Source organism: Panicum hallii, chromosome 3, assembly GCF_002211085.1.
Source record: "Panicum hallii strain FIL2 chromosome 3, PHallii_v3.1, whole genome shotgun sequence".
Lineage (NCBI taxonomy): Eukaryota > Viridiplantae > Streptophyta > Magnoliopsida > Poales > Poaceae > Panicum > Panicum hallii.
Window position 1 is genome coordinate 11,485,838 of NC_038044.1, and position 21,153 is coordinate 11,506,990.

The following is a 21,153-nucleotide window of genomic DNA, read 5'->3' on the forward strand; positions in this document are numbered from 1 at the left end:
TTGCTGGTCCTCGCTGCACACATTCCGGCTGAATTCATGCATTTCTGGTCCTGGAACTTCCCCAGTTTGTTTTTGCAATTGACCGTTCTGCAAAAAACTTTTATCCCACTAACTTAAAAAAAGGGCATCCTATTGTACTGACACATTATCAAATACTGAATTCTCTAAGCTGAACTTCATCTGCCATTCTGCCCCAATCCCAGCAAGGTGGAGGGCGAGGATTAATTTATGAAGCATATGTCTTGTGTGGGGGCTAAAAGCGCCAAAATGATCGAACTATTACCCTTTTTTATAATAAGTATTATGTATAAAAAAAAGGTATAAGGAACGCGTACAAACTCTCGTCCATACTGCTGTGGGATATAGAGGGGATAGCTGTCCAAGTCGTATTACACAGAGAACTCTACAAATTGAAATTACATAAATGTCCCCCCTTTTTTTAAAAAAAAGAACTATTCCATCCTTTTTACTCAAACCCCTTACAATACGGAGCAAAGGAAGTTCTAGCGTAATCTGATTGGATACAAGTGACCAACTGTGCTTGTCTAAAGGTCCCTATTGCTAGGCTCTTTAGTGTTTTTTTTTCCTGATTACGGTTATGTTGTGAGCTTGTGACCGTGTGGGGGGAGAGCCCAGGCCAAGACTTTGGGCTGTGATGTTTTGTTGTGCTTAAATTCTCTTTTCTACCTTAAGTGAAAGGCAGAGCTACTGCCATTTTGCTTTAAAAAAATTAAGATCCCTAATTGTAAGTTTATTCCACGCTTCGATTAGATCTCAAAAGGCAAGTGTAACACAACAGCGAGCCAGCGAGTGGTGGCAAGATCCACCAGAATTGAGAACCCAGCCTGCAACTGGGGGCCACCGCCCAGCGACACGGAGCCCTGAGCGGACGCCTAAAACCCCATGGCGCCGCCGCCCCGTTGCCTCCCCTGATGGCGGCCGCCTCCACCTCCCCCCATTCCGCCGCCGCCGCCACCCACGTCGACGACCTCCACGGATTCCTCCGCAGCGGTCTCCGCACCCACGACGCCGTCCTCCGCACCCACGCCTTCCTCCTCCGCCGCGGCCTCCTCCTTGGCCACCCCGTCCCCGCCGGCCTCCTCCTCACCGCCTCCGCCTGCTCCGCGGCCTCGCCGCCTGCTCACCTCCTCAGGCTCCTTCTCCACCACCTGCCCCCTCCGCTCCCGCTATTCTCAATCGACGCCGCCCTCCGCGTCCTCGCCCCACGCATCCCCTTCTCCGCGCTCTTCTCCCTCTTCGCGGCCCTCCTCCGCTCGCACCACCCCCTCTTCCCCGACCGCTTCTCCTTCCCGCCTCTCCTCTCCGCCGCCGCATCCGCGTCCCCGCGTGTCCACCTCCCCTCTGCGCTCGCCCTCCACGCGCAGGTCCTCCGCCGCGGCCTCCTCTTCTCGCCGCCGCCCCACGCCGCCAACGCACTCCTCCACTTCTACGCAGCTGCCGGGCGTCTCCCATCCGCCCGCCACCTATTCGACGAAATGCCGTTCAGGGACATCGCGTCCTTGAACACCATGATGACAGCATATACTGCTGCACCTGGTGGCATTGATGTCGCGCGCCAGCTGTTCGATGGAATGCTCATGAGAAATGTGGTGTCTTGGAACATCATGGTTAATGGGTACGTGAAGGTGAAGCGGCCGGAGCAAGCGCTGGAGGTGGTCAGATGGATGGCTGAGGTAGGGGTGAGGGGTACAGCAACAACAATGGTAGGGGCAGCCACAGCGTGCGCCAGGTTGGGGTGGTTGTGGGCTGGGAGGGAGGTGCATTGCGCGTTCTTGCGCCGTTTTGAGGATGATAACCTGTTGGTTTGGACCACATTGGTTGATATGTATGCCAAGTGCCGGAGGGTCTTGGCCGCAAGGAAGGTGTTTGATCGGCTCAGCATGAGGAACCTGGTATGCTGGAATGCAATGATCATCGGGCATTGTGTTTACGGAGAGCCTTATGATGGGATCAAGCTGTTCCATGAGATGATCGGGCCAGGTGGGTTCAGATTTCCAACATTTCTTCTACAGACAGCAAAATACTGCTACATTTGCATTTTTTTTTATTTTTCTCACACCTGAACTGTCTTGTCAGGGAATGTGCAACCAGATGGGATCACTTTCATTGGTGTTCTCTGCGCCTGTGCCCGTTTAGGTCTCTTGGATGATGGGAAGGCATATTTTGAGCAGATGAGGACCATGTACAACCTCAAACCGACATTTGCTCACTATTGGTGCATGGCCAATCTGTATGGAAAGGTTGGGCTTCCAGAAGAAGCCGAGGGCCTCTTACGGAGTGTGCCGGAGGATCTTAAGTCCCGGGCATTGGGTGGCCTACTTGGGCTGTGCCGGTTCCGGGGGGAGTGGGCAACTGGGGAACGGATTGCCCTCAGGTTGATCGAGCTGGAACCAAGCAACAATGCTCACTATGCACTGCTTTGCAGTGTCTACGCCGCTGCGGGAAGATGGGAAGACACTCACAGGGTGAAGGCTATCATGAAGGCAAGAGACGAGAGGTTCAGCCCTGGACATCGGCTCTCAAACTTAAATGAGATTGTCCATGAATACAGAGTTAGGGAGAGGCAACCTGGGAGTCAGGAGATGTATGCTGTCCTAGATGAGTTGGCATCAAGGCTGAGAATAGATTGCAGATGGAATGAGCAAAGTGAATCTGGAATAGAATAGTACAGATGCACCGACGGATCATATTGGACCTGCATAGTTTTGAATGAGCAGCTTCACGGAGCTAAGCGAGACAATTTGAAGAAGTGTATCTTCAGATGTAACTCTTTGTGCAAAGCCACTTGTGAGTATGTTGCTACAGAAGAGAAACATTTGGGGTGGCAATTTACACATGCTGAAACATGGGCAAACTTGTGTGCTTGTGTGACTGACCTGCAAAGCAAGCATGCTGTCATGGAAGGGAGCCCTCTTGGTCTTGAGAAGAATGAGGTCTTGACTATTGAGATGTCGACTAACTGCAAGTGGACCAACGAAACCACAAGCTGGGTGTGCTAAGATTGGAGGAAACAGGGCAGGATGGGTGGTCATAACCTTATTGGTTAAACATCTAGTTGCCTGTGGTGATGAAGGGATGGTACAGCTACGTTTTTTTTCTGCCTTTTGTTTTTGCCTCATTGCCATTGGCTTGTAGAGATTCAGTCTTTTGACAATTTTGCAGCGGGAGCTTAGTACTGTTATGTGGTGTAGGCCTGATGAATGCCAATTTGAGCCATTGGTGGTTGTAGGAAAAAAGAGAAAGGGTAGAGAATGAATAATTAGACACACTGATTCATCTTATATGTGTTACACTGTTGGACAAGTCAAATAATTGACTGATAATTTTGTTTTGAAAATAATTCTGGGGTGAAAGGGTGCGAGTGGTCCATTCTCCTGTGCTGTGCTTGTGCGAGCAGGAACATTGGAGGAGACATTGCGCCAGGCAGAAAAGGCGAGCTGGACCCACAGGACAGAATGGACGGCTATGATCTGATAACAAGAAAGTCATCCAACAGTGCTGATGTGTGGGCACGCCTGCAGCTATACTTGTGGGGCCCGGCCCGCCTCCCTCCTCGCAAGACAGAGCACTGCGCTGGTGGGTGTCGTCAGCGAGTGGAGGGGCAATTCTTGCTCTGGCTCCGCCATGAGCAGCACAGCAGTGGCGACTTCGCCCTCGTGCAAGGTGCTCGTCTACAGTCTACACCGCTCAGCTCTCCGAGAAGACCCAGTGCTGTGCCGGTAATGCTCCCTCTGCTTTGCCTTTCACCCTGCTTGCTTGCTTCAATCTCCACACGCGGCGCGGGCTGTGGTGCTATGGTGGTTTCCTTCTTGTTACTGCAGCGGGTGCAAGTGCATCGCGCCTGCCCTGTTTTGCTTCGTTTTTTGTTTTGGTCCGCCTTCAAGCAGAATTAGCTAATTGATCGGATTGCAATCTGTGCTGTGCTGCGGGCCTGCTTGTGTGGGGCTTCCTTCATTTCGTCTCGTTGTGTCATGTCATGGAGGGAGGGGTTTAGCTTCTGATGTGGCTACCAACCCCTGCAGAGCGACAATACAATGCAAGTGCCCGTGATTTCATATAGTTTTAAGCCTACTCATTTCATCCTGGGTTTAGGGGTTTGGTTTTGTCTTGTTTAGTCAGGCCTAGGCAGCCATCACGCAGGGTTTGTGATGCTTCCATTTTCTCATGTGGACCAGAAACTTTGCGCTGGTTGATGGATGATGGATGGATAAATTCTACCGCTCCGTTGTGTTACGATTCCTGGAACGCTTGCTTCACACAACCGTACCACATTGATTTTATGCCCCCTCCTCTTTGACACAAGTTGGCCACTCCGCTTCTTAAGATCCTTTATCTTGATTTCATTTCATCAGAATTGGATTTGGTCGAATTCCGTGTGTTTCCTTCATTCAATCCAACTTCAGATCTTCTCAATTATGTCATTCATTATCTCTGCTCTGCCCCGCCGCCCCCCTACCCCCCCTTCCTGATAGGGGATAAAACGATGAATTCGTTCTGGCCTAACTGGTTCCTGATGCGTCCTATGTGTTATGCTGCGTCAGTTATATTGGCTATACCCTTTCTGCAATATATATGCATCCATGTGAATTCTTGCCCCTGTTGGTCTCCCTTTATGCCTTATGTTTACACAGATATGTTGCATGCCATGAGCAGAGTAGTACAGCTGAGCAGGGAGCTCACATTGTTGGAGAGGGGCCTCTTCTCCAGGGCCTGCCATAGTGTTGTTGATGAGAAGTGTGCAGTATGGCATATTCTCACATCCTTTCAGCTTGAGCAGGGGGGCAAAGGTAACCAGATAGCCAAGAAGGCAGCTAGAGAGTTCCAGTTCAAGGTAGATGGCTGAATACTATGCATAAGAAAGGAAATAGCTCAACCACTTACTATGTAACTACCACCTCTTTTGTTGTGTAACTATTGCTGTAATCCTGAAATAAATTTTATGTTCCAGATATTTTAATTTCAAACTAAAAAATCTTTGTACTCCTCAGCAACAAACTTTGTTATTTTGATCTTATCACTTCCTGTTCTCCATATAAATTAGATGTGACATGTATTCCACTTCTTATTTCTATCTACTGCTCTTTTCCATGATCTGTGAACAATATAACTACGGGCGGTGCAGCATAGCACGCTTATCCGCCTAGTAATTCACTTAATGTTCAGATAGGTCTGCAAAGTAGCACTCCTGACAACAGGTTTTGGTCAAATGCAGTTGTACAGCTTATCGAATTTGCGAGAACTTGATTAGCATAGAAAGGATATTCAGTGTCAGCAATTCACTTGACAGGATAGAGCTATAAAGGCCAGATCTACTTGTAAATATATAGAAGGCGTAGTTTATTGAAGTGATGATTGTCAGTGACTTATGGTGCAAATGTATTGATAGCATGAGGCCTGTTGAGTCAGTTTAGTGAAGCATGGTAAGACATATTTGTGCTCAGATTCTTGATCATCTTTAACATTCACTAAATGTCTAGATGGTTCCGCAAAGTTACCGCTCCAGACAACAGGTTTTGGAAAAATTCAGTGACACATGTTATCATATTTTTTTAGTACTTACAACTTAGGGTAAAACGTTCCATTTCCATGATTGGCAAAGAAAGGGTTAGTGTTCAGCAATACAAAGGTTTGTTGACAGAACAGAGAGATAAAGTCTGAAAAAGCAGGAATTCACTTGTAACTATATGAAGAATTGCATAAATTGCTGTTGTTCAATAATTTGATCAAGGAGTACATACAGGTACTTTATTCGCATAAACTTTACATACATTGTTATATTTCTACAACTGACATGCTGTTTTCCCTCAGTGATGGCCTTGATCATGAAGTACTGATACTGAAGATCATATCTGCCTGAGATGTCCATTTCCGTGGAATTTATGCTGTTGTACATTGTGGTCCAACAAAGTAAGTTCTGATGGTTTTAGAACTTAATATTTTCCCTAAATTAGTGGGTACAGAATTTATATTTTCCGCATCTGGATAATTACTTAACAGTTAGGGCAGCAATTCCATTTCTTCCCTGCCCTCCTAGACATTTCGCAATGCTCACAGGATGAACGGTGTACATGACCCTAACAGCCTGCTTCAATCCTAGTAATTCAGATTCCAGATTATAGTCAGTTCCACTTTAACGCACTCAATAGTTACAGAAGTCAGTAAAATTGATCTTCTGTAAAAGCGTCTCTCAAATTTCCCTATTTTACTGACTCAGGGGGAACTGAATCCCGAGAGCATGCACAATGGGAACCTTGGAAGACCCCTGGTATGGGTCGCCCTATAAGTTTTTGATGAATTCACCTTTTTTTAAAATGTGGAGTGTTTTGTGCTTCGCAGATCCTGGAAAGAAGCTTGCTGGAGGGCGCGCCAGGTGCCCAGGATATGCTTCCTGCTTGTGAGAAGGATGGAACGAAGGGACTGGGGAGGCAGCGGATCATTCAGAGCCGGCGCACCTGGCTTGTGCGCATCGCTTCGGGTACCGGCCGGAACCTGGTAGGATACGGTGAGGTGTTTGAGACGCCGTTGTCCCGGTGAGCTGATGGATGCATACATGCAAGCGACCGACGGTGGTGCATGGTTGCCTTGCTTAATGATGTTGCTTTTTCTCTGAGTACGGATGGTCTCGGACTCTCAGGTGTAGTTCCATGTGGGACAAGCTAGTGTGCTGAACATTTTGGAATCGTCTTTTAATCGATGATCCAGCCGCCTAGTGGGCGCACATAGCGGTATCCTGGCATGGGTAGTAGTCCGAATGGTCGGTCAGAGACAGCGAATTCTTTCGCTACTGGATTGGAAGAACCGGTGCGTCTGAATTCCCCTCGCTTCTTCTGAAAACGACACCAGCGAATACCCCCGGACAGGCAGAGGATTCGTCTCCGGTGGCAGCACGACACGCTCGCAAGGATTCCGCGCAAATGCTGAAACGCCGGATCGCTGGGGCGCGGGGCGCCCGCCGTGCCGTGCCGCCCTACGGAATCGATCGGTGGATCGGTCACCGATCGGTACATCGCCCTAGTCATGGCGGCCTTCCGCCGCCGGGCTTGTTGGCTGCGCGCCCGTGCCACGGCACAGCACGGGGGTTGGCGTGGTGCGCTGCCGGGCGCCCAGGCTGCGTGGCAGTCGATGGCTGCTTGGACGCACCCGCCGCCGCCTTGAGGCGCCGCCGGTGACGTGCCGGGCCGCGAGGCAGAGGTGTGGGCGGGGGGCGGGGGCACGCTGCGCTGCACGTGAACTATCGAGCTCCAGGATGCATCTCGGAGCCTTGTGCGCTGTGGGTGTTGTGTGTCGCGCTGCGGCTGCTACTTGGGCCGGATCGGAGAGCGACCGGGCGTCCTGCAGGCTCAGCGCGGCCGCGGACTCGAACGCGGACGGCGTCGCGCGCACGGCTGTGCGTGAAGCAAGTTAAATTTCTTTCTCGGAGAGACTTTCCGGCGGAGGAAGCGGCGTCGCATCACGCCATGCTACAGGAGCAAAATGCATGGCGATCCAGCTCTCTCCTACGCCATCCATGGAAACGCCGAGCACGTGGCCGTTACGCTGCGCCCAGGAGGAGGATGCACGAACACGCCGGTCTGTTGAACAAAGAGGCCCCCCTGATCGGGACATGTGCTAGTTGCTTGCTCCTGTTCCGGAACCACCTCACTGCACGTACTGCGTCTGCAGCCGCCACGGCGCGCGCGTGATCGAACTCCGATCCGAAGCCTCCGTCGGCGGCGTCAGAGAACGATGCAGCTCGCAGCGGCAGCAATCACTGCACCTGCGCTGCCGTGCTCCTGCTCCTACCGGCCGGCGTGCTGTGATCAGCTGCTCCACGGATGGGTCTCTGTCTCTCAAAACTACCATACCCGCCGCTCCCGAACGTCCTACGAGTCGAAAACAACTCGCTAGGGCTCCTCGGTCGATTCGAGAGGCGAGGCACGGGTCATGACTCATGAGTGCGCGCGTGACACGACGTGGGCGCCGGCCTGGCCGGGAGCCGGAAGAATCGCTCGCTTTGCTGGTGCTGGTGGCTCGCCCGGCGAAGCCGGACGCTGGCTCCCGACTCCCGAGCGGGCCTTTCGCTGTTGCTGCGTGCCACGTCCCGGTGGCGCCTTTCGCAGCGACGAGACGGCCGAGGCGGGACGGGTCCACCCCGCCACGTACGTGCCCACGCGGGGCCCCACACGCATCTCTCTCACGCACACGCAGTCCCCCCGGGGGCGCCGCGCCGCAGGCTGCTGCGCGCCGCGGCATCCCCACGCGGCTGTGTGCGCCTCGCGCCGTCGCTGTCGAGCCCGGAAAAGATCAGGAGGAAAAGCCATGCGAGATTCAGTTCCCACCCACCACCGCTCAGGCACCGGGCCGCTCCTGCCGGTAGCCTGTGTACGTCATTCTCGATCCTTTTCATATCTACGGGGTGTTTGTTTTCTCACGTCAGTCCCGTCACATCCAAGTTCATCGAATGTTTCGCATCGTACTAAATATACGCTACTTATAAAAATACATTACATAATACATCCTAATTCGGAAGACGAATCCATTAAATCTAATTAGTTCATAATTTGATAATATTAAGTTACAGTAAATATATACTAATGATAGATTAATTAGGGCTTATTAAATTCATCTCTTAAATTAGTCTCCATTTATACAATTAGTTTTACGGTTAGCTCGTATTTAAACGTCCAATGTAATCCGGATCCGGACTAAAAAGTTAGTATGTGGATCCAAACAATCATTTATTATTATTATTATTATCATCATTCTCCAAAGTATTTTCCTCGATTATGCCATGTGCACGCTACCTGACGTTACGTCCCAGAGGTTCAGTGAACAGCGCTCGCTCTCTGCCGTCGGCGACATTCAGCAGCGGATCACTGTGCCGACGAGCACGCGGTGGCCGAAACCCGCCTTTTCTCCCGACCATCATCTATCATCGCAGCAAGTCGGCTGGGCATTCAATCGCTCACAATATGCGGCCGGCGCATGTATTGGCAGGCAGGAATATGGACGTACTCCCCGTCTAAAAAAATACAACTTTCGCATATCAAGAAAGCAAATAGTTCTAAATTTAATCAAATTTATCAAAATAGTATTAATATTTATATTATAAAATAAATATTATTAGATTAATCATGTAATATACTTTTATACTGAATTTATTTGGAGATATAAATATCAGTAATTATTTATATAAATCTGATTAAATTTTAAACTGTTTCACTTCTCGGAACATGAGACTTGCAATTTTTTAAAAAACGGAGGAAGCATTTATTATCCTTGTGCATGCCACTTGCGACGTGTCGGAACTGGAGCTAGGCATACGGTGCGCACCTTGCTCCTGCACGCTCTGGCCCGTAGGTGCACGACACGGCACGCTTTCACCGGCAGCTACGGCCGTTCAAATACCAGCGGCTGCACGATCCCCGCGCTCGCCTTTTCGGCGTGCCGTGAGAGCCCGGCCGCGCGCGTGCAGCGCGGTGACAGCTGACGTGCGCTGAACCTGGCCGCGGGCTAGCTAGCTAGCTAGCTGCTCGGTCGACATGCCCATGGATCAGCTGATCGGCATGCTCCGTACGTGGTAAAATCGACCAGGCAGGCGGCGACACGCAGGGAATGCAGATGCAGTGCGGTGGTAAAATCGAGCGCTGGCTCGTGGTGCGCGAACACGTAGGTACGTGTCTTCGATCGCCATCACGGACGCTGAGCTCCTTTTCCGGGCTGCGGCTGGCCGGTCTGGTCGCGCGTCAAATGATACGTACACGTACACCACCGCTAGAGGTACCCGAGGGCAGCTCTGTAATTTTGCTGTCGAGGGTATGTAGGTGTCTTTCCGTAGGACACATCACACGTATATAGTAGCATGCAGAGGTCGACATGATGCAGTACCACTGTATAATACGCTACGCACCGTATGGTTTATACCACTCGCAGGTAGGAGTATTCAATATAGTACGTATATATAGTACACTCGGAGCATTATTTGGAATATTTGCGGTTATGATCACTTGGTTGGATTTTATCGTCGCTTCGTTGATCTACCCCTTTTGAGCTACTTCTAATTTTTAATGCAACGACGGCTTTCCTGTTCGGTTCGTGTTTTTCTTTTCTCGAAAAAAAAAAGTATGCATGTGCACCGAGCACAGTATCACACCACTACTAGCTAGCACACGTGTAGTAGCGGCACTTCTAAACTTGTATATATATATATATATATATATATATATATATATATATGTATAACTTCACCACACGACGCGTTCGTCACGCTAGCTAGGCAAGGCGCGCTTACGCACTAACGCACAAGGCGAGATGAACATAGGTAATTGCACGGGCAACTTGCGTCTCCACGCTGGCGACTTTTAAATTACGGGAGCATCTATATCTCTGCACGTATGCATTTGTATATATAGCACTATTCTTATCCTCGAGCCCACGTGGCGACACGTCGGCTGGAGACTGCAGCGCCGACGAAATTATCAAATGGCTGGGCGTACGTACGTGCACCCGAACAGCGAAGAAACTACCAAATACGGACATGCTTCTGGGCACATCAAGGCATGCATGGGCGCATGGCAACTGCTCGTGACACTCCTCCTATGTCGTCCGTAGAACCGCCAACCGTGTGGAAGGAAGGACGACGCAGCAGGCGGCGACAAGAGGGAGGATTTCTTCCCCATGCGTGAGCAGTGAGCTTGAGCTTTCGAGCCGGGCGCAGGCATGCGGGCGGGTGGCGGCCGCAGCATTTCGAAAACCGGCGGCAGCGACATGAGCTACCTCTGCTAAGCTGCCAGCGACGACCTCCTGCTGTTACACGGGAAATGTCGCAACGGTTTCCGAGCGCGAGCCCGATGGAATGCTGCTGCTGCTACGTGTAGATAGAAGAGTGATCAGCGTTACGGGCTGCTCTTCGTCCGACCGTTCGATCGGTTTCGAGTCAAGAAGGAAGGACGACGTTGTTTGGAGCGGACGGAGCGCTTGCTTGGGCCGTAGAATCTGCTTTCTTGCACGGAAAAGCCTGTGGCCCCAACATTTGTCCCCGGCCGCGCACAGTCAATTCGCGCGACGTGCCCCCACACCCTCTCCGGCCGCACCCCCCTCGCCCTCCACGTAGCCCCCTCGCCGCCCCCACAGGGGGACCCACGCGTGACCAGGGTGGTCCAACCGCTCGGAACCTCCCGTGCGCCCGCCCCACCAACGCCGCGGGTCGCTGCCCGCGCGGCCCCGCCCGGTCCCGTTCCGAGAGCAGCGCGCCGGGGCGCCGTGGTCCATGACCGGGCGCAGGATATTTTCCTTCCCGGCGTCCGCAGCGCATCGGGCGCGCACACGCCACGCGCCCCCGGCGATCTCGCCCGTCCACGTCCTCACGGGCCGCCCGCGGCGCTGGGGCGCGCCCCGCCGCCCGTGCGGGATCCGACGGTGCGCCGCGCTTCTCCTTCCTCGGCCTCGCCGTATTAAACCCCGCCTCTCGCCCTCCTCGCCGGCCTCGTTTGCTTCCTTCTCCATTGCTTTTTCGCGAGAGGCGGGACGGAGACGGACTCATGAGGGAGACCAGCGCCGCCAGTTGTGAGGGCCCCGTGTGCAAGGCTGTGGTGGGCGGGGATGGGGACGTGGACGGGAAGGGCGCCGGAGCAGCGGTATCTGCGCGGCGGCGGCGACGCCGCCTAGAGCTCCGGAGGCTCGGGCGGACCGCTGCTGCGGCGGAGGAGGGCGTGTCGGCGAAGAAGGTCCGGCCGGGGTCGGACAGGTCGTCGTCCGACTCGTCGGTGGAGGCGGACCACGGGGCGGGCTTGCCGGCGTGCCTGTCGCACGGGGCGGTGTCGGTGATCGGCCGCCGGAGGGAGATGGAGGACGCCTTCTCCGTCGCGCTCTCGTTCCTGGCCTCGCCTGACGCGGGGGCCAAGGGCGGTGGCTCGGACGGGGAGCAGGACTTCTTTGCGGTGTACGACGGCCACGGCGGGGCGCGGGTGGCGGAGGCGTGCCGGGAGCGGCTCCACGTCGTGCTCGCCGAGGAGGTGGGCCTGCGCCGCGGCGCTAGGAGCGACGCGCGCTGGAAGGAGGCGATGGTGGCCAGCTTCGCCCGGGTGGACGGCGAGGTCACCCGCGACCTCGCGCCCCCGCCCAAGCTGACCGCGGACGCCGACGCGGACCCGCCCTACCGCACCGTGGGCTCCACCGCCGTGGTGGCCGTGGTGGGGCAGCACCGCATCGTCGTCGCCAACTGCGGCGACTCCCGCGCCGTGCTCTCCCGCGGCGGCATCGCGGTGCCACTCTCCACTGATCACAAGGTACGTTGCGCGGGTGCACACCCCCGACCCAAATCCCCCCTCCCGACGCTGGCCAAATGCATAAATTAACACGGCTAATGACGCTCCCAGATGGCCAGATGGTACTCAACGACTTTAATACCCCGGATTATCGTTTAAACAACGAGACGATCTGCGCCTGAGGAGGATCAGATCTGATTTTCTAATCGCTGGCGGTACAGGTTTAGCGCACTAGTTTAGCCTCCAGAATGTTCCTGCACGGCACGAGCACGGGAAGGCGACGATCTCGTCTCGTCTGCTCCTGGTTGGGTGGTGCCAAAGCTGGCCGGCCGGGCTGGTGCCGGTCAGTGTCACTCCGCTCCGGAATGGGATGGGCCGTGGTGAATTCCCTAGCGCCCTGCCGCCCCGAGGGTGGTTGCGATTGGTGGGGGCTGGGGCGGAGCGCGCAGCGGCATTTCGTTGAGGGAGGCCACGTAGCCGTAGGTGATCTCTCCCGGGGAAGAAAGCGGGCTGGGGTAGCCTGGTGCGGCACTGCTGTTCGTCCATGACCATGAGTTGTGTGTTAGGTCCAAGCACCTTGCCCCCACGGAAAACGTTCTCTCTGTTTAGGAATGCTCCATCTCGCAGGGCTGTAGGATCTGGCCCGGTGGTCGGTGCTGTTCTGGTACATGCTTGATTTGAGCAGTGGGTGCCAACCAGTGGCTACTCCACCTGGTGCGCACATACGCCCAAGGCTGCAGCCTACATAGGAATACAAGTTTGCAATGTAGAAACGCTTCCAAATGTATGTATCCTCTTCTGGTAACGTGTCCCAGACGTGACTCCATGGACGTGGTTAGATGGATTTGGCGAAGAAAGTGCTCGTCCTTCGTGCACTACCGAAAGGATTTGTTTTTGTAGCTAAGTTTTGGTGGTGGAATAGATGGGCTAGATTATGCTACTCTTTTAGCGCGAGGATTGACTTGATCTGATTTGGGTGTTTAAATTTCGTTGTATCGAGATTACTTTGTGTTTGGATCTGTAGCACGCAAATAAAAAACAAGATCTGCACGGGCCATGCATTTAGGCATGGTTTAAGCCATGAGCAGTGAGCAGGACGAGTGATCTAATGGATGCTTTGTTCCGACTACGCAGCCAGATCGGCCGGATGAGTTGCAGAGGGTGGAAGCGGCCGGTGGCAGAGTCATCAATTGGAACGGGTATCGTGTCCTGGGAGTGCTTGCAACTTCTAGGTCCATTGGTAAGAACACACCTCTCCTTCCAGTTTTCTTACCACTTGCTAATCAGGAGTCCCCTGAACGCCTTTGTGCTTCGATGCATATTTCAGGTGACTACTACCTGAAGCCGTACGTGAGTGCGGAGCCGGAGGTGACGGTGGTGGAGCGCACGGACCAGGACGAGTTCCTCATATTGGCCAGCGACGGGCTCTGGGACGTGGTGTCCAACGAGGTGGCGTGCAAGATCGCCCGGAACTGCCTCAGCGGGCGGGCGGCCTCCATGTTCCCCGAGTCCGTCGCCGGGCGCACCGCCGCAGACGCCGCGGCCCTGCTGGCGGAGCTGGCCATGTCCCGCGGCAGCAAGGACAACATCAGCGTCGTCGTGGTCGAGCTGCAGCGACTGAAGAGGAGCGGCGGCGGTGCGGCCTGATGGGTTAATTTACTGATGAGGCTGAGAGCATGTAGCTGTAGCGTGTAGATGATGACAATTTTAAGATATTTGAGCGTGCTGAGGAGCCGGGGAAGGAGGGTCTCTCGGCTGTGATCAGGGGGTTTGAATTGGACAGCATGGTGATGCAGGGTGTACATAGGATGAGTGGTGGTGGGTGTTTTGAGGCTCTCGGTGTCCTAATCATAGCTATATGCAAATTTATTACATTCTCTTGCATTGGTTCCCTCACACTATGATTATGTGGTAATGCTCCTTTCTCGCGATTTAGGAGTAGTTGATACCAATCTGGGTTTAGCAGCACTCGAAATTCAGACAGCTTGGGACCATCAGTACACTTGGCCCAGGCTAACAGGTTATCTTCAGGGTCAAGAAGACTTTGCTCAAAAGAGAGAGCGAGAACCTTGTTTGCGCTTGCGCCAGGTGTTCAGAGTGGTTTCCTGCTTTGTGTTGCTGTAGGGTACTGGTTCTTTTTGTTTCTTCAATCCCCCTTCTTTTTTTTTTGCTTCTTGGACGTTTGGCAGTTGGTAGTCTACCTAACTTTGCTTGGGACTGCTTTTTGAAAGGTGGCGTTGTGGTAGTTTGGGTTGTGATTCTACTGTTGGGCAGGCCGCAGGCGACTGTCTTTCCTACGTACATGGTTTCTGATTGTGCCTTTGCCGATGAATGGTGCAATCCCTGCCCTGAAAAAAGAAAATTGACGTTTTCAATGACGGCTACGATCTGCCCTTCGATTTTGTCCGCAACGGCAGCTCTCTCTTCAAATATGGCGAGGGCCCTTATAAAAAAAAAATTTGGCGAGGGCTCCAACAATGGCAGCATAGATCTATTGAAGCGTATAGACCTTAAGGTTCAACAAATCTCGGTGTCTAGGTTTTAGGGTCGAGGTCAGGGACGGGGCCATGAATGTAACATTACGGCTTAGTGAGATCAAATCACTCTTTTCATATAACAAAACAGCAAATACCACATCATTTATAAAATCAAAAAAACACGACGTAAGAGTATACAGTACCATATTTGGCGCCTTCTTAAGATGTACGAGTCACTGTTTTTTTTCTTAAGATGTATGCATGCAGCCTACCTTCATCGTCACCTCCAAAATACTCGACCGGGGGATCTTGAGATCATCGCTGTCAGTGGGCTGTTAAGGTCCCTATAGTGGAATCTGTCCACTGAGATTAAGTCCTTGACCCAACACAAGTGCTCATACTTTTCTGAATTTATTTTACCTATCAATAATTTTTAATGCTAAAATCATCTATATCGCATGAATCGTAAAATCTAGAAAATGTAAAACATATATCTATATTTTCTATGTATATTCTAGCATGCATTATGTGATTCTATCGATTTACGAATTAGAGATATGCTCATCTTGATGATGAAGTCTCCTCTTGCTGTGCTTTGTTGTTTGAGGAAGGAGGTAACTACTACATCCGGTAGCAATGACAATAGTTTTTTAGTAAACTTACTCCTATTTAGTTCCTCTTCCTCTGGTGTAGCAACAGAAGATTACGCCAAATCTCTGCGACTGAATTGAAGAGCTACACCCACAAGCTGTAGCATGATCCAAGTGCATGGACTGTGGAGCACTCGCTACATGCAAAAATAAAGAAGGTGCACATGGGCCATAAGAGGAAGGAGTTGCATTCTGAGCCCAGTCCATTTTGGTTAGTGGACAGAATTCCCTTTTATTTTCGGAAAATAGTGGTCCGAGTTAAATGACGCCAAGCTTGTGCACAGCCCGCTTACCATCATCATCCTCACGAAAAAACAACAGTATGCAGCCCACTTTCTGTGGGTTTTCTTAGAAGGAAAGATCATCATCTTTGAGTTGTTAGAGCAGCCACGCGTTGGTTTTCCATCGATGGGTCGACGAATATACCAAAACGTCGTATTCCCTTCCGAGCATCCAGGTTTGGCATTTGCAGCAGCCAGTGTTCGATTCAGAAAATCAGGCACCGAGGCTTCTACATGCATCGACGCTCGGTGAATTACTGAATCACAATCAGCGAGCCTGGGTAGAAGCCAGAGAGGTACGAGCAGTTCCGTTCGGTGGGCCCCATTTAGAGGCGATGCTTGAATACTGCAGCTCCAGACAAAGCAGGAAACAGCGCTGGCTTGGTGTTCCAGCTTGGATGCTCCTGCGGTCCTGCCTGAACGCTGTGGATGCACACACACACAGTAGGAGAGAGGAGACCAAGACATGGCAGCAGCTCAAATCGCGCGCAAACATAGAGACGAGAAGGAAGCCCGGGCCATCAGTTTCTGAGAAAAAGGAGAGAACGAAAGAAAAGCCCGCCACGTCCGTGCCCGTGGTCGACGATCCGGGGAACATGGCCGGCCGCGCTAATCTGGATTTGGCCTCACCTCCTGGCAGGCTTTGATTCATTCGCTTCTAAAATATTGGTATACTAAAATGTGGACAAATCCATATACAAATTTTGGCACTTGTTTGGTCGAATGTTAATAAACAGCCAATCTAACCAAGTGTTATTCTAAACTTGCCAAGATTTTAGTAAAATTAGTATGTCCACATTTTAGCATTTTAGAATCCAATCAAGCAGGCTCAAGATTCCGTGGATGGGCCCACCCACCTTACAAGCGTAGCCTCCACGTAGCACGCTCATTTACTCTCCACACTGTGCAGGTGCAGTGTCCACTGTCCAGCTTCCCAAGTTTCTTCACGAAACCGAGCTCAGTAGCCTAGCTCCAAGTCTCCAACCGTTGCTGCAAGCAAGCGACCTCTGGCAACGGCCTGCCTCTACGCAGCACAGTTCCTGGATGAATTCCTCGGACACCCTCCTGCTTGTATAGTACCGGCGACACCCTGCTTGTACAGTACAGTACATCCGTCACGGTGAATTCCTCGGACAAACAAGCAAGGGATGGCAATCCCCCGGCACTGTTCGCCTCTGCCGAAATTGATCCGTTCCGTGCGTTCCCCTGGGTTAACACCCCTGTTTGGTTCGGGACCCTGAGGTTGAGCCGCGCACGTCACCGCGTCCGCCGCTGCCAAGTGCCACCTCCGAGCGACGCAGATCGGCGGATGAGATGCCAATGGGCGCTTGATTCCCCTGCCAGCAGGTCGCGCCTGCCACCGGGTCAATTAATACCAGCCCAAGACTTTGGTCCGAAAGGGAGTGTTGTCCCAACCGCTCTCGCCTCCCCTGCACCGTGCTACGTGTGCAAAGTCAAACACCCTCGGATAACATCCACAGCTCAATCATTGAGCTCGAGCCGCGCCACGGCTCTGCCGCTGGTTACACACATCACGGGCGTGGCGGGGCTGGATCAATCAGTCAGTCAGTCAGTCAGTCAGTCAGCTATCGATCGATCCCCATCTCGACGAACTGCCCGCGGTAATGGTGCTCGGAGCAGCGGAGCGCAGCGCACGGGACGCCCGGGGAGAGCGCGCGCAGCAGCCAAGCGGCGGGCGGCGGGGGCGGGGGCGGGGGCCAAGTTTTTCTCCGGGTTTGACCACAACGCCCGGCCGAGATGGACACCTCTCACCGTCGCGGCGTCGCGTCGAGCGCGCTCGTCTGCTTTTGTTTTTTACTCGCCGGGACACCGCCCGCGCGGCCGCGCGCCGGACACCTGTGCTCCGTCGCGATCGGCGTCGCGGGCGCCGGGGCGCGGCCTTGGCGACCGGGGGTGAAAGGCGGTGTTTAATGCGGCTCGAGAGCGAGACGTTACGCAAGCAAGCAAAGCCAGAGCGGAACGCGCCGTCCGGATGGATCGGGTTGCTCGTACGGGTGTTGGGGAGGGAGAGCAGGCGGAGAGCGGTGGTCTGCGTCGGGGAGCCCGCCCCCCCCCCCCCCCCCCCCCCCCCGCCCCCCCGGGGCGTCCGGAAAAGCGTTCGTTTGGCTGCATCCGGCGCCGAGCGCGACGCGACGGCGACCGGCATGTGCGACCGCTTCGTCCATCCCGGCGCCGAAACGGCCCCCCGCGTTCGCCTGCGAACTGCGATGGATGGCGCACCGGCACCGCGCGCGCCGCGCGGGCGGCCGTGGGCGGCACGCGGACCCAACCGGCCGCGGACACGTATGCTCGTCGGGGCCGCCGCGTCGCTCTCGCCCACGCGCGCCTCTGACCGCCCGGTTCCTGCTGCGAACCGCTAGTCCGCGAGCGCTGTGCTGGGCCGGCTCGGCTGCTCTGCTCCCCGGTGGCCCTGCAGTGTGGGTCCGGCGCTTATCGTCGCACAGGGGTCGTTGAGGCGCTGCGTGTAGTGTCCATGGAGAGCTGACGGCGCGCGTCAGAGACTCTCGCTCGATCCGCTGCCTGTCAGGGTGTTTGTGCGCATGGACATGGATCAAAGTCGTCGAAGCTGATCTGAATTCTGAACGAGAATCGTGGCAGTTTATAAGACTTCGAAGTCTTCTCGGTTCATCGTGCAACAACCTGCAGGCCCGCACGGGCCACAAGTCCAGAAAGGAATATGGCTTTTCAAAAGTTGGGAGAAATTTTGTTCCGAGCCAGTCAGCCATGGCGATTCTCCGGTCACGCTGCAGTTACGTGTGGCATCCAGCCTAGGACACAGGGCGAACGCAGAGCCCGTAATCCACGCGTGGCCACTGGCGACCATGGCCTGGCCGTATCGTATGTTCGAAAAAAAGGGCGCATAAAAACCATAGCAAGCACGCGATTGCCCATCTAATTCATGCAAAAAAGTTCAGTACGGAAGCTAGAATCGAACAACAACAAATCAACCTGTTTTTGTACGAACAAAAAGAGGAATTTAATCCGGAAAACACCGCAATTAAGCAGGCCGAACCAATTAATCCGCCCGGCTGGATCGCACATCAGACTGCGAGTAGCAAGGTAGGAGGTCAAAGAATTCTAGACAGGGTTGCTGTAGCTACAGCGACGTGTGATCGCCGAGGGGCCAGACCGAAAAGGCGGAGACGGAAAGCCTGGCCGCCGCGGCATCACATGAAGGAAAAGGAGGAGTTCGTGGCCGGCGGCAGCGCCTGAGCCCGGAGCCCGCCCCCCTCCTTTTCCTGGGCTCCTGCCCGACACGGCCACGAGCCATTGACTTCCACGCTCGGCAGCCTTCCTTCTCCCTCACCCTCACGCGCGGCCGGATGCGATGCCACCCTGCTGCCGTTGCTCTCGCCCTCGCCTTTTGCGCTTCAATGCCGGCCGCCAGGTTCCCCATCTGAACGCGACGCCAGAGCTGGCCGGGGGCTCGCGACCAGCTCACTGCATTCACTGCGCGCCTTTTGGCTCCCGGCCGTCAACAAGAAACCGTGCCCCCGGTGGGGGCGGCGCCGGCGAGGGGCCTGCTCTCGTTTGCTTGCTGGCTTTTCGCGTTTCGTTGCTTGGATTGGAGTTGGAAGGAGTTCTGGCTGTCCTACCGTTCGACGAGGGTACCGATCCGAATCTTCTTTATCCGAGAGGGACGCGTCAGGACTGACCATACTTTTGTTGCCTTGCCTCTGTAGTCTGTACTGTCACTGGTACCGGCTGTACGCCTGTACCACACTGGGCAGCAGGACGCCAGTACTGTGGCAGTTCTTTCTTCAGAGCTAGTAGGATCAGCACTAGGGCCTTGTTTAGATTGTAAAAAATTTGCAATAGTGACACTGTAGCACTTTCGTTTGTATTTGACAAACTTTATCTAATCATGGACTAATTAGGCTCAAAAGATTCGTCTCGTGATGTACAATTAAACTGTGCAATTAGTTATTTTTTTACATACATTTACTGCTCCATGCATGTGTCACAAAATTGATGTGATGGAGAGAGAGTGTAAAAATTATAACATTTGGGGTGCATCTAAACAGGCCCTAGGTGATCGTGTGTGGAATTGCAGCTTACAGAACAGCCAAACTAAGGAGAAATGCGCACAGTTCAGAGTTCAGGTTCAGCGCGCACCCTGTACTTTGGCGACGAGAATTTCAGAACAATGCATCCTGAAAAACTCTCAGAAATCTGAAGATACTACAGGTCAAGGCTGATCTGCTGATGAACCCTATCATTACTTCAGAAAAAAAAAATGCAAGGGCAGCAGAGGCAGAAAGCATTAGAGCAGATCGTGTGAACAACTTGAAACATGGCTCCGCGATCAATCAGGCGCTCGGGATCCATGCACGCCCGGTCATCCGCGGGCCTCAAGACACCGAACGACGTGACCGGCGTCTGGGACCTTCTCCAGATGATGCCATCGGGGGTAGGTCGAGGTCGGTCGGGAGCCTGCTGTTACGCTGTATCATCAAGTCGTTTCATGGCCCTCTGTGGGGGCACCGCAGATACGCTCGCGCGCGCACAGACAGGCCTGGTCCCTGCCATGGCGCCTCCCTTTGACTTGGCACGTAACCATTCAATTTCATTCCTGGCGACTGATCCATCCGAGCTGGCTGGCAAGCATTTTCCTCGCCGCAGCGACGTGTACATACCGCATGGATGATTGGCTGTCAATCATGCTCGTTTTTCTCCCTTCCATTTCTTCAGGTTTTTGACAAGGGTATTTTTTAATAGCATGTGCTACTGTTCACATCTTAAAATGGGAACAGGTATTATAGCCTTTTGTTTAAATGAAAGCAAATACTACTCGATTGTGCTAACGGCAAAAGGAAAAAAAAAAGAGGCACTCAATCATGCCATTAAAACCCGCTTTCTAGAACGCAACTACGTGTCCTGCGAGTACCATGCTGCTGCAGTGCTGCTCGAAGCAGTCCCTTTTGGTTTTGGCCTCGGGGCATAAGAATGGCGTTTGACCACGAAAGGGACGTGAGCGAGTTAAGCGTGTGAACGATCCCGTCCCCCGTCCCCCTACATGACAAAAGAGCACTTTCGAGTTGCCTGGCTTCATCATCAACCTTCCTTCAATCCAATCCTCCCACCGGGACCAATGGACCGTGCCGCCATGGTACGCGATGCCAGCAGCATCAGTCTTGCACTCAACACCTTCTCCCATAACAACAATTTAATTGCTCGACAATCTTATTGCTGCAAACTTTACCGAGTTACGCCCCTGCGAGCAACCATCGAGGCTACGCAAGCAAAAAACATGTCAAAAATGCTCGTTACAGCCGCACCATTTTCACCTTCACCCTGCCGTTGTTTCTGCAATGGCGGTACGGCACACCTGGACTCGTCAGCAGCTGCAAGTTGAGCTCCAGATTGGGGGCCTGTTTAGATGCACCCCAAATGTTATAATTTTTACACTCTCTCTCCATCACATCAATTTTGAGACACATGCATGGAGCAGTAAATA

General features: G+C 53.3%; 2 protein-coding genes across 2 annotated transcripts; both read left to right on the forward strand.

Moving 5' to 3' along the window:
• Nucleotides 1–764: 764 nt before the first annotated feature.
• On the forward strand, nucleotides 765–3,361 carry LOC112886508 (pentatricopeptide repeat-containing protein At3g51320-like). The gene is made up of 2 exons (XM_025952425.1): nucleotides 765–2,001; nucleotides 2,098–3,361. Exons 1-2 carry the CDS (start codon nucleotides 933–935, stop codon nucleotides 2,685–2,687), a joined length of 1,659 nt encoding a protein of 552 aa, XP_025808210.1. The 5' UTR covers nucleotides 765–932; the 3' UTR covers nucleotides 2,688–3,361.
• A 7,973-nt stretch (nucleotides 3,362–11,334) lies between these two features.
• Nucleotides 11,335–14,150, forward strand: LOC112886509 (protein phosphatase 2C 51-like). Its single transcript, XM_025952426.1, has 3 exons — nucleotides 11,335–12,287; nucleotides 13,401–13,506; nucleotides 13,594–14,150. Exons 1-3 carry the CDS (start codon nucleotides 11,541–11,543, stop codon nucleotides 13,911–13,913), a joined length of 1,173 nt encoding a protein of 390 aa, XP_025808211.1. The 5' UTR covers nucleotides 11,335–11,540; the 3' UTR covers nucleotides 13,914–14,150.
• Nucleotides 14,151–21,153: the final 7,003 nt, after the last annotated feature.